General features: G+C 39.2%; 2 protein-coding genes across 3 annotated transcripts in view; one reads left to right on the top strand and one right to left on the bottom strand.

Annotated features, from left to right (window-relative positions):
• The window catches only part of LOC101469587 (syntaxin-2), a 306839-nt gene that overhangs the window by 80694 nt on the left and 212396 nt on the right, over nucleotides 1-13749 (top strand). The gene's annotated exons all lie outside the window — the stretch shown is intronic.
• LOC143419493 (uncharacterized) lies at nucleotides 4832-9169 on the bottom strand. The gene is made up of 4 exons (XM_076886383.1): nucleotides 9011-9169; nucleotides 7940-8088; nucleotides 7077-7241; nucleotides 4832-6999 (listed from the first exon to the last, which is right to left on the bottom strand). The coding sequence occupies exons 2-4, from the start codon at nucleotides 7994-7996 to the stop codon at nucleotides 6799-6801; spliced, it is 423 nt and encodes a 140-aa protein (XP_076742498.1). The 5' UTR covers nucleotides 7997-8088; nucleotides 9011-9169; the 3' UTR covers nucleotides 4832-6798.

Raw genomic sequence — 13749 nt, 5'->3', positions numbered from 1 at the left:
CCCACTGTCACCCCTATCAACATAAGCCAGCGAGGAGGAGAGAGGGTGGGAAGAAAGGAAGACGTGAGGAAAGAAGCAAAAAGAAGAGGAAATAAATAGAATCGGCATCAACGCTATGGGAAGACAAGGAAGAAGAGAAATGAAAACAAACCTACACAGAACAAGATTAAGTGTCCAAGAAAAATACAGGGCAGCCAAAGCGATAACGGGATGATGCTACCTTTCCATTTGTATACTATCTGGTGTTTGGGCTGAGGGAGAGATAATGAAACAAAAAGGAGAGAGATTCTGGGTCTGAAATAAGGACTGACAGCTTGAAAGTGTGTCCCAAAAACAAGAAGAGTGTCTTGTCAAGATAGAAGGGTTTAAAAGTCTTGGAGAGGAAAGGAGAGATGAGAGAAGAAATGATAAAAGATGCACAAAATTATTAGGAAACGAAGCAAGTTCAATCAAGATAATAATATGCAATAAGAGTCTCTATACTAAAAAGGTAAGAGGGGACAGGTGCACCATTCATAGAAGGATAAAGAAAAGCAGTGGATTTGTGGGATTGATCGAGGGATCAGGGGGTGTTGATCATCTGCCAGTCAGTTTCTCAAAAATGGCAGGGAATGATAAGGGTTCATGGCAGCAAAGATTTGGTCATGATAGATAAAAAAAAAAGAAAAAAAAAGCAAAAACAAGACAAAGGTTCACCACTGCCAGAATCCACAGTTGATTGTCTGCAAATAATCTGCTTCGGGTCACCTTATTCGGCATGCCACGGCTGTATCTGTCCATAACTCCAGGCTGCTGTTTATCAGACTCTGTGTAGCAAAACATTGTGTGCAGTCTTTGGCCAAACTGTAAAAAGATGAAATGTTCACTGCCAGACTGTGTGATCTGTCCTACAATATTTCCTTGTTTCCCAGTATTATAGTTCAGGGACTGGCAATATTTGATTAAGTTCAGGGAAAGGTCATGGTCTGACTCAATACAAAAAAAATAAATAGAATCCAGTGTATTATGATAAATTGTACATTTGGCTTCATGTCAGTCTTTTCTCACAGAGCTTGTATTGCCTAAACACATGTCTGGATGTGAACCCTGTGCTTTACTATCATAGTTCTGCACTTTGTACGTAGCTGAAAAGAAAAATTAAAGGAACACTTTGAAAACAGAATTGCAATGGATTCCCCAGATGATCACTGTCCCACCACCACCAAACTGGTCATGCTGAACGATGTTGCAGCTAGCATAATGTTCTCCACGGCTTCTCCAGGCACTTTCACATCTGTCACATGTTCTAGGGATGAACCTGCTCTCAACCTGCAAAATGTATAGGGTCCCAAAGGGGACCTGCCAAGTGCCAGGTAGCAAGCACAGAGTCACGCAGAGAGTATGGATACTGACCCTAGTCAAATGCAAAACGAGTGAATCAGTGAGAAAGAGAGGAGGAACAAATGTCTGTAACCTCCATTTGGGAGGTTGTTTCATTGTTGCCCCTCTAGCGCACCCGTTGTTAATTTCAATAACACCAAAGCAGCTGAAACTGCTTAACAAACCCCACTGCTACTTAACTGACTGGACCAATATCCCAAATTAAATGACTTGATGATATACTCTGAATAAAAAGTGTTGCTTTCATTGTTTTTAGCAGTGTGTGTGCTCACTGGGAAATCTCAATACATCCCAGTGACTCCAGTGCAGTTATTAGATGGAGCAGTTTATTTATATAGGAAGAGGTTGCAAAAGAATTAAATTTATCACCACAATGTAACAGGGAAATGTAGGTATTTAGAAATCTATTAACACAATTTATACAAGAGAGTTGGTAGGAAAATCAAATTTTTACCTACAAAGGTATATATACTTACCAGCCATTTTGTACTGGTACTGGGTACTGGGTTTGACTCCCTTTTGCCTTAACACCTGCCATTCTTCATTGATTGAACAAGGTGTTGGAAATATTCCTCAGAGATTTATATCTATATTGACATGATAGCATCAGACACTAGTGTAACCACGGTAACTTCTGACCCCACTTCCGCCAGTCCCTTTATTGTGGCGGGAATGAATCCTGTATAAGTTCCGGGTCAATCAGCTGCATGTCCCTGCTTCTCTGGCTGCTGTTGTCCCTGTGGTTGGCGTACTTGTCAGATATCGACAAATTTTGCACTACAGGCCAGTTGACAGCGTGCAATAACCCGGCCGATTCATTCATCTTTACACTACCTCACACTCGACTCAACGGTCAGGTTTTTTTTGTTCTCCCGCGATCAGCCCTGATCAGCGCGAGATGGCGAGCCACCCGACCACCGCTACGTTGCGGTAGGAATTGTGAACCTATGGACTGAATCACAAATTGTTGACACATGACCTATCACAGGTCCATGGAACTAAACTAAATCACATACTGGACTACACCTCATCCCACCTCCTTTTGGAACCTAATAAGCTGTTTTGTATTGTCAACATTATTTTTGTTTGTGATATATATGCATATGTTTTTACTTCTTTTGTACATCCGTCTATACACTTCTCATAACAAACATAATATATATATATTTGAGCTCTACTTTTGTTTCCTGTGTTTTATTCACACCCTCAGGCTCCATAGTCGAATCTTAATCTGATAGCTCATTGTCTATGAGGCTGCAGTCAGGCGCCCTGGTCCTTTAACCGCGTTACACTAGCAGCAGATTTGTCAAGCACATCCATGATGTGAATCCATCACATCCCACAGGTGCTCCCCTGGATTGAGATCTGGTGATCTATTAAAGTGGTAGCAATTCCTAAACAGTTCATACAATACTCTTGTCAAACCTTTTAAAGCTAAATGTTTGCATATTGATTGTTTGATTTGGTGAGTCTAAACTGATGATTTGTATTCGGTTTTTTTCCCTGAATTTTTTTGTAATACAATTTCCAGAACCAAGTCCCATAAGTATGTTGCTCTATTTATCTGACATTAATTTCTTTGTTCATATATTTTTACAGGATAAAACTAGAATAGTTTTGCTTAAAGTCAAGTCATTGCTTACGAGGCCAAATACTGACTCATTTCAACTTCAAGCCAAGTCGAGGCTGAAACATCTGCTTGGCTGTTTCTTTTATATATTGCAGCCTGCAAGACTGTCAGGTCCAAACAACACAAGGTGTCAGCTCCTCTGTAACCTTTACTTATTCATAATAATATTCTCTGCTTTTATGTGAAATGCTGTAAAACAATGATTCCATTGTGTAAAATGGGTTCCTGCTAATATAGTGTTTTCCTGCTTAAACCATATTCACCTGTTGACTCACTGTGGGTTTTATGCCTTAAGCACTTTCTAACTATCACACTCATATGCCAAGAAATGCATCAGGGGAGACTTTGGGTTTAGTATCTTGCCTGAGGACACTTTGCTAAAATGGTAAATGGCCTGTATTTGTATAGTGCTTTACTAGTCCCTAAGGACCCCAAAGCGCTTTACACATCCAGTCATCCACACACACTGGCAAGCTACATTGTAGCCACAGCCACCTTGGGGCGCACTGACAGAGGCGAGGCTGCCGGACACCGGGCCCTCTGACCACCACCAGTAGGCAACGGGTGAAGTGTCTTGCCCAAGGACACAATGAGTGAGACTGTCCAAGCCGGGGCTCGAACCAGCAACCTTCTGATTACAAGGTGAACTCTCAACTCTTGAGCTACGATTAACACACAAACTGGTGGAGGTGAGGATCAAACCATTGACCTTCTAATCTGTAAAAGGCCTGATCCACAGCTGTCCCATGTCTTGACAGGGTGATGTAATTTTGGGTAGTTTTTTCGATCGCCTACTCAGCGGCTTGACTTTAATATGATTGATCAGGATTCATTACTTTATTGATACTTTCAGCTGGGGTCATTATTAGAGATGGCACGATACCACTTTTTTATGTCCGATACGATACCGATATCATAAATTTGGATATCTGCCGATACCGATATGAATCCGATATAGTGTTTTTTAATCAACAAAACTGTTTTTTTAAATATCTTGCTGCATTTTGTATAAGTTCATACTCAAGTTTAAAACAACAACTACACTAAAGCTATTCTGTTATACCTGTATGCAAAAAAAATGTTTCATAGTTCAGCAATACTGATCAATCTAATAAACTTAAACCTACACCATCCTCCCTATTCTGGTATTTTAAAGAGTACTTAGCGTAAATATTAAGCAACCTAACTAATAGGGTTCCAACTCCCAGCAACAAAAATAAATAAATAAAAAATAGGGAACCACCCCTCACGCTCCACCTCATGATGCTTAATCGACGTAATCAACCTTAATTTGATGCAGTGTGAAAAAAAATGCACAGAAATCAATTATTTTTCAATATATTAAATAGATTCAACATCTTTCTTCAACAAAATTGCAGACTGCACAGATGGTACCTTCCCAAAGGAAAAAGTGCTATAGCTTACTACACTCAGAAAAATAAAGGTGCCAACTGGAACCAAAAGTGGTTCTTTAGACTGATGCCATAGAAGAACCTTTTTTGGTGCCACAAAGAACCTTTCAAACAATGGTTCTTTGAAGAACCATTTCTTTCAGTGGTTCATTGAAGAACCTTTAAAGGTGCCCCAAAGAACCATCAAGAAATGGTTCTTTGGGGCACCTTTAATGGTTTTTCAAAGAACCTTTTTAAAAATGGTTCTTTAAAGAACCATTTTTAAAAAGGTCCTTCAAATGGTTCTTTAAAATAACCATTTTAAACAACCTTTTTTGAGTGGTTCTTTAAAAAAACATTTTAAATCTTTCAAAATAAAATGCATCATAAATTGAATTTGAGTAGGGTAAAAATAAATACGAGCACAGCATAGACATATATTAATGGTTTATTGTCATTTTGTAGTTACCAAAAGACAAAAAGGCATTTTAACCCTCAGCACAACATCACTACTAATACATGTCACATATTAGTGTTTTAAACAGTAATAATTAAATATATTTGCTATACTAATATATATAAATACTATAGCTACAGATAACACAACAGTACATGTATTGTTTAATTAATAAAACATCAGAAAGTGATAAAACACATTAGAAATAGCAATAGCTTCATAACAGACCAATAAATCAACACGTTTTCATCAGCAGATGTTTGCATGTTCAGTAAAAATATTTCAACAACAAGTTTATGATTAAAATGATCAATGAACTTTAGCATTACGCTATGTAATGTACGTTTCATGTTGTACTCATGGTCCTTTGTTAGTCCAGTTTAGGATAATGTCTCTGACGTATGTTTCATATCAAATACAGGGAGTGCAGAATTATTAGGCAAATGAGTATTTTGTCCACATCATCCTCTTCATGCATGTTGTCTTACTCTAAGCTGTATAGGCTCGAGAGCCTACTACCAATTAAGCATATTAGGTGATGTGCATCTCTGTAATGAGAAGGGGTGTGGTCTAATGACATCAACACCCTATATCAGGTGTGCATAATTATTAGGCAACTTCCTTTCCTTTGGCAAAATGGGTCAAAAGGAGGACTTGACAGGCTCAGAAAAGTCAAAAATAGTGAGATATCTTGCAGAGGGATGCAGCAGTCTCAAAATTGCAAAGCTTCTGAAGCGTGATTATCGAACAATCAAGCGTTTTATTCAAAATAGTCAACAGGGTCGCAAGAAGCGTGTGGAAAAACCAAGGCGCAAAATAACTGCCCATGAACTGAGAAAAGTCAAGCGTGCAGCTGCCAAGATGCCACTTGCCACCAGTTTGGCCATATTTCAGAGCTGCAACATCACTGGAGTGCCCAAAAGCACAAGGTGTGCAATACTCAGAGACATGGCCAAGGTAAGAAAGGCTGAAAGACGACCACCACTGAACAAGACACACAAGCTGAAACGTCAAGACTGGGCCAAGAAATATCTCAAGACTGATTTTTCTAAGGTTTTATGGACTGATGAAATGAGAGTGAGTCTTGATGGGCCAGATGGATGGGCCCGTGGCTGGATTGGTAAAGGCCAGAGAGCTCCAGTCCGACTCAGACGCCAGCAAGGTGGAGGTGGAGTACTGGTTTGGGCTGGTATCATCAAAGATGAGCTTGTGGGGCCTTTTCGGGTTGAGGATGGAGTCAAGCTCAACTCCCAGTCCTACTGCCGGTTTCTGGAAGACACCTTCTTCAAGCAGTGGTACAGGAAGAAGTCTGCATCCTTCAAGAAAAACATGATTTCCATGCAGGACAATGCTCCATCACACGCGTCCAAGTACTCCACAGCGTGGCTGGCAAGAAAGGGTATAAAAGAAGAAAAACTAATGACATGGCCTCCTTGTTCACCTGATCTGAACCCCATTGAGAACCTGTGGTCCATCATCAAATGTGAGATTTACAAGGAGGGAAAACAGTACACCTCTCTGAACAGTGTCTGGGAGGCTGTGGTTGCTGCTGCACGCAATGTTGATGGTGAACAGATCAAAACACTGACAGAATCCATGGATGGCAGGCTTTTGAGTGTCCTTGCAAAGAAAGGTGGCTATATTGGTCGCTGATTTGTTTTTGTTTTGTTTTTGAATGTCAGAAATGTATATTTGTGAATGTGGAGATGTTATATTGGTTTCACTGGTAAAAATAAATAATTGAAATGGGTATATATTTGTTTTTTGTTAAGTTGCCTAATAATTATGCACAGTAATAGTCACCTGCACACACAGATATCCCCCTAAAATAGCTAAAACTAAAATCAAACTAAAAACTACTTCCAAAAACATTCAGCTTTGATATTAATGAGTTTTTTGGGTTCATTGAGAACATGGTTGTTGTTCAATAATAATATTCCTCAAAAATACAACTTGCCTAATAATTCTGCACTCCCTGTATATGTCATATCAAAACAAGCCCACACCTGCAGTTGTTTCAGTTTTTCACTGGTGTTTCCTGTCAGCTGGTCAACCTCACTCAGGCAGACATCCATATCAGCCAACCAAATGACAAGTTCCTCCCTTTGTGCTTCAAATCCCTCCCACTCTGAGACAAGGAGCTGAAAGAGATCGAGAAAAGAGTCAATTATAAAGAAGAGAAAAGTGAAACCCTCCTCAGAAGGTCTGACTCGCATACCTGCAGTTGACCTGTGATGGACTCCAGTTTGGCGTTCACGTCATCCCTCGCCGATGCCAGCAGCCGAGTCTGCAGGGTGCCCTGGAAGAGCTCAGTTAATGTTCGACTCCTCCTGGTCAGGCTCTCCAGCTGGATGAGCCGAGGTCTCCCCTCTCGCCGCTGCCTCTGAACACAGAAACACAAATTGCATCTGAAGCAGGAGGTGCAGATTTTTTTGCTATTCTTTTCTAAATCCAGGCTAGATCAAGTGGAGGTATTTGGAAAACTTTTTTGGCCAGCGGACAACTGTTGTCTTGCAGAAAGTCAAATCAAACATATGCGATACACAATCAATTCACAAGAACACATAAAAAAATAAGTCCAGTTCTTGCCTGATTTCAAGTGAAATCTGCATCAAAACAGGGTGACAGAAGTAAAACGAGAGCACAAAGCCTCACTTTTTACAAGCCTGCTATTACAGTTCTCCTCTATGCAGACGACTTTCCTGTTTTCAAGGCACAACTTGGATCTGCTGTACGAATCTTATGGATACACACTAAATGAAACAATAGTGTGCATGACTCCAGATTCTGATCCCTCATCCTAATATGGTCCCAACATAGCAACAGCAAGAAAGCAAATGTTGAGGCTTCAAAATACAAAGTCCATAAACCAATGGCTGACATGGGTTTTATCATAAGGGTGATAAATATACAAATTTCAGTCTGTCTTAGAGATTTGATGTTCATTTACCTGCAGATGCACTATACGTACCTGCTCCATGGTTTTTCACAACATTTTGCACATCACTATTTAATACAGGAAGTAGGTGAACTAAAACAAGTCATCGTTCTTTGTGAGAGGACCATATTAATGAAACCAACCTCAATGACATCATAGGGATCCCTAAAGATGCTCCTGCTGCTTTTCTTCCTCCTCATCCTAAGCTTCCTTCTCCTTGTCCTCGCCTTCCATCCAATTGTAATTCAACCTAATTGTGTTTCTCCCCCTCCTCTTCCTCATTTTGTTGGAGCTGTGAACACAATTAATGTGAATCTGGATTAATTTGTGCAAACAAGAAAAATCTACAGCTTTTTGGTCAGAGGTGCTCTTGTGATTTAAGCCGGGTAGAGTAGATTTATGTGTTGATGCTACCTGCTTCAGCTCTGGCTGCTGAGTGATATTTACACCCTGGCTGGATTACAAACTTTAACCATGTGCTGAACTTTGGCCCGGCGTTGATACCTCTTGTTAGTATAACGACCTCTTCTTAGCTTGTATGTATGATGTATGATGGTGGATAAATGAAATATACAAAAAAATTAACTATATTACAAAAGAACATCTACCTTGGAAACATCAAATGACCGGAGCATAACTTGTCAACTAGTCCGAAACTAAGTTATGCAGGAACAGTCAAAGACACACCTTCTCATGTCACATTTCTATTCATTTCTATATAATTCGATTAGACAATAAAGAGTCATCTAATCTAATTATTCATTCAAAACACTTATGCATAGCTGTATTTTATACAGCTCATACAGAATTCAAAGTACAGGTTCATGTGAGTATTTAATGTACGGCTCAGATCTACAGAATTTCAAGAGTTTCTAGAGCAGACACAGAGCTCACGTCACAACAGGCTTCAGGCGCCATTTTAGTGACTTTAACAATATATTACATTTTAATTTCGGTCTAGCTGACATTAGGTTATGTACGCAGCACGCAATTGAACCACATATTTTAGAAGCCAAAGGTTCAAATTAGCTGGGAGCAGCTTCACTTAATTATAACAGTGGTTTTGTTAGGAAAACCGTTGGATACTAAATTGCGTTGACCTCAACGGCTAACGTATCTAGCTAATCGCTACTGTTAGCACAACATCAACAGCAAGCTACAATGACGAGTAACAAAAACAAAACCGTAATAAGGTTTTAATGAAAATGTTTTACCTTTTCTAACAGTCCCAGAATCCACAGCTTCAAAGTCCAGCAGGTACTGAAGACTGTTATCCGTTTCGCTGTCACCGTCCGTGAGTTTTTTTTCCCAAAGGTCAAGGCCCGCCGCTCGCACACTCTGTCTGCGCATGCGCATCCCAACGACTGACCCCCTCCGTCCGCTCCCGGGAGGTTATAGTATGACCTGTTCTGACGTCACTCTCTCTCTCCCTGTCATTTATTTGGCTCGAAACACATATTAACAAATTGATCAGTGATGAACAACTACTCAGATCATTTACCTAAGCAGTGTGCTTTGTCAAAACGAAGTCTGTGTCCATTACACTGACATTCTGTTCTGCAATTGTTATTTACTTGTATTTTATAATTTGACTTTACATACTGCTGGGTGGTTTGTAAAGTTTACAATAACTAGTATTATCATTATGCTATATTTTCAAAAATATATAATAATCTCAAAAGTAATGCCTTGGAGTAGAAAATAGTAATGCTTTATTAAAATTTAAAACTAAAGTACAGTATTTGAATGTGTGTATTGTGTCTATTGTTTGCAAATATTTCTAACTTTTATTTGAATATTCAGTTTCCTACCATCTTCTCTTAAAGGGTAATTGCCAGGTATCCCGCCCTTCCCCTTCGCACACACATGCACACAAAGAAAACACACAGTATAATTCACAGCCTCATTATAGTGAATAAATATTTATGCCATTTACACCATCAAACTTAGATGGCTAAGGATAAAGAACCTTTTGTTCTTTAAAGAACCATTTGTAATAGCTGAAGAACCATCCACAAAATAAAAAGGTTCTTTGACGTATGATGGTTCTTTAAAGAACCATGAAGACATCTGAAGAACCATTTAAGAACCATAATTTTTCTGAGTGTAGGGTATATATATTAGACTTAATAGTCACTATATACAGTAATTGACTTCTATTCATTTTACATCAAATTAAAACTTTGGGTGTCAGATAATTATTTATTAAAAGCTTTTATTTATTAGACATTTTAAATGAGAATAAGAAAGAAAAGTATGTCTTTGTGCCCCCTTTTCCCTGTTAATGCCCTATCGGCCCCCCTGGCTAAACTTTGCTAGATGCGCCCCTGCACAGTTACCAGCGTCAGCTACGTAGAAAAAGATCCTCGAGTAGAAAGTAATATTAAATACATTCTAACAACAGCTGATCAAGCTTAAACGTGCTGCTGTTGTTCAGCCGCTGGTTTCCTCTTTCTGGTGCAAAGTGGGCCAAAAACAAACAAGACAGACGGACTCGCGACAGAAAAGCCGACCAGCTGATCATTATAAGCAGTTTCATGATTGAAGTAGCAGCAGGAGAGGCAGTCGCTCCATATATCGCTTGTTAAGCTTAACGCAGGAATGCTTTACATTCAGAGATGGACTTACACACTTGCTTTACTTCTCTCGGGGATAACTTTGTCGGAGATGAAATGCCGGGTTGCTAGCGAAGCTCCACATGCTATCCAGACCACCGACAGGTCCCGCATGCCACAGCCGCTCTATCACGTGATGCACACTGCTCCGACGTGCTAACATTCTGAGGCGAGTTACGGCGTGTTGCAAGTTTTGTGAGATGCTTTCGTGATATTTAATGGATCGGATTACATTTTTTATTTTTCTCCGATATCCGATCCAGTAATTTAGGTCAGTATCGGACCGATACCGATACGTAATATCGGATCGGTCCATCTCTAGTCATTATCAGGTGAAAGTTTTGTTTATTCATTCAGGAGGAAATATGATATATTTCAGGTACATCTCCAGTTTGTAACAGCAGACTTAATAGAATATGAAAACATAGAAAAAAAGTCAGTGTTAAGTAAAAAAAAAAAAATAGAAACAAAATATCCAAACATAATATTTTCTTTTCAAGAAAATATATGTACTATCTTCTCTCTTATACATAAACACTGTCCATGCCCACAGCAGAAATATCCTGAGGGACCAGAATCGGTGATGTCCTGCCAAGCACTGCCATCTCTCTTTTAATACTCCTTAATTATCTGAGTTTGACAGGCTCTGTTAACATGTAGCAGCTAAATTACTTGCATCTAAGGATTATGCACCGACCCTCTAATCATTCAGGGGGCATAACGGTGGAGAACTCTGATGTTTTATTATCAGGAGAATTATCTGAAAGAATAATACTTTATGCATTATATTTCATCACATGTGGCTCAACATTTTCTATGAATGTCATACAGTCAAGCTGATTTAGGGCTTTTGAATTGGACTTCCGTGGTTGTCAAAGCAATAATGGCAATTATTTGAAGTATTTTTTAAATGTACAAAGAAATTAAATAACCTGTTATTGTTTGAATTTAGTCAAATGATAATCTTACTTGTGGGAGTATGTGTGTTGTTTTTTTAGCAGGGGAATTCAAAGAGATTTAAAAACAGAACTGAGTCTTCTGGCAGGATAAATGCCTTCCTCCCATCAAATGTACCCTGCAGAAGTCTGTGTGGATGTAGCTAAAAATACTGCCCAACTGGAAGTCCCTAACATTCAAGAGGTCAGTCAAGGAGATACTTTCTTTTGCCAAAAAGTTTTTGAATTCATGGAATATAGCTAATGAGCACTGCTGTGTTGTTGGTTTAGTTTTGCATTAGCTGATATTCAAATTCTAGCCTACCAGAAGCGGTTCTCCATCTATATTTGTTGTTACTTTTTTTCCTCTGTTGCCCCCTCTTTTTCACACTGTCACTTTGGATTGCTATTGGGAGTTATGAGTGACTCTCCTATAATGGTATTATGTGCTTTATGCTACAAAAGAGCCCACTAAACTTGAATTTGTAAAGGTTGCGGTTCACAAGAGCTGATTGACAGACTGGATTGTAGCCCTGTGGCCACACATAAGGTTTTTTCTTTCCAAAATTACTAGAGGGGAAGCATTTGAGCTGGCTGTAAATGGCAGCATTAGTGTGAGGTACTGCTTGATATGAATAGCGACATCCTGCTATTTACAAGTTATGCCGCACAGTAAGTGGTTTGCAAAAGCAGGACTCTTATTATTAAAACAAACAGAATTTAAAACTTTAAACTTTAAAACTATAGAGAAGAAAATAACCCTGCAGCTTCCAAATGAGATCTGGATGTATGATTGAAATGCTGGTACATCTTAAGTTAGCCTGTTGATGGCTGCAAACATACCTGTCGTTCAGGGTTTTTCTTCTCCTCGGTTATAACAGGGTGATACATGTCATTAGATGAGAAAAATTTATACCCATGCCTGACTGAACAAGTTATAAAATGTGCCCTTCTTTCTTTATACTTGATTAATAACTCAGCTGACCTTGGTGTGGAGTGCTAATGAGGATATAAGAAAATGAATGGGAGGAGACGAGAGGGGATGAACAACAGAGAAAATGTAATATTATAAAGTTTTCATTGGAGATGAAAAAGAATCTAATTCTGTCTTTGTCTCTTCATTGAATCCAGTGGAACAACCCTCTCTTTTGATGCATTATTTTATCTGCCAGACAATCAGTTTAGCTGTAGCTCTTTAATGCGTTATTAATTCATGCAAAGTAGAAACACAATGAGAAGCTGGAAACAAAAAAATGTATTAAGATTAAAGAAGAAAAAAAGATATGATTAAAAAATGATTCTAGCCACTGGAAGGAAAATAAATTATGGGTGTATAGGAGTGTGTTTGTCCATGAGCTTGTATGTGCTGCCCCATGGGTCTGTGTTGCTGTTCATTAGCTGGCTGAGTCATGTCAAGATGTTAAAGCAGGCTGCCAAAGCACTGAGCCCTTGGTGTAAGGCTGCCTGTGCAGAGATGACATTCCTCCCAAAGGACCGGGCCTCGCTGTCTGTAACAGAACTTTGGACAACACAGAGCCCAGTCAATTAAAGAGCAACACTGTTCACATCACAGCTGCAACACAGGAAATGTGAGAAAACAAGGCGACACACACTGGCTTTACAGTGGGAACCCGCCACAAGGTTCTCAGGAGGTACACACACCTCGTGGCAATCACAGATACACGGTCAAGACACATGACGATTCTTATAATTCTGCACCTGTAGAAAGAGACTACAGAGCACCATCGTCTGGCTTGAGTGATTGGTTTTGAGAAACATTCAACTAACTTTTTAATGCACATTCATGACGTAACCTTTGAAAAGGTGAGAGGTTCAATGGAGCTGAAGAGAGGAACAATACTTTGATCACAGAAAGCATCTTTGTAGGTCTAAAATTTCTCACATGCTAAGCGGCTCACAAAAAGGGGATAAGCCCAATATTTGGCAGGTGGTTTTAATGTGCCAAAAAAAGGTGCGCTTGCAACATAAGTAGACAACCGTATTGCATCAGATGAGTCAAATCAGCCTCATTCACTGCACCCTATCTGCATATAAACAGCATATAAACAAAAGAAACAAACACCCATGCACATATGTAACCTGTTCTTTTTAAATGCCTCCTCTGATCTATTCCTTCACAGGTAATCCTAAATGAATTTACATTTCCACTTGCATTTAAATTACATCCATTTCTTCTCTGGTGACTGCCTGGAGAAGATTAAAAAATAGGAGGTAAGGCAGTAAAATGCATGCTATTTTCTTTTAGGTTTTAGTTTGCATTTGCACTGTAATAATAATAATAATAATAAAAATACTTGGGTTCCAATCGGTCCTAACACCTGCACCATTTTATTTATACTGCTCAGCGTTTCTAATAATTTTGACTTGACAAATGAAAGCACA

This window comes from Maylandia zebra, linkage group LG7, assembly GCF_041146795.1.
Source record: "Maylandia zebra isolate NMK-2024a linkage group LG7, Mzebra_GT3a, whole genome shotgun sequence".
NCBI lineage: Eukaryota > Metazoa > Chordata > Actinopteri > Cichliformes > Cichlidae > Maylandia > Maylandia zebra.
This window is presented reverse-complemented; position numbering and strand designations above follow the sequence as displayed.

Excerpts from the sequence above, each read along its gene's own strand:
- LOC143419493 (XM_076886383.1), bottom strand. The coding sequence starts at position 7,996 with ATGAGGAGGAAGAAAAGCAGCAGGAGCATCTTTAGGGATCCCTATGAT. Across the intron at positions 7,242-7,939 it reads ATCCCTATGATGTCATTGAG|AGGCAGCGGCGAGAGGGGAG; the intron begins GTTGGTTTCATT and ends TTCTGTGTTCAG. Across the intron at positions 7,000-7,076 it reads CCATCACAGGTCAACTGCAG|CTCCTTGTCTCAGAGTGGGA; the intron begins GTATGCGAGTCA and ends GATCTCTTTCAG.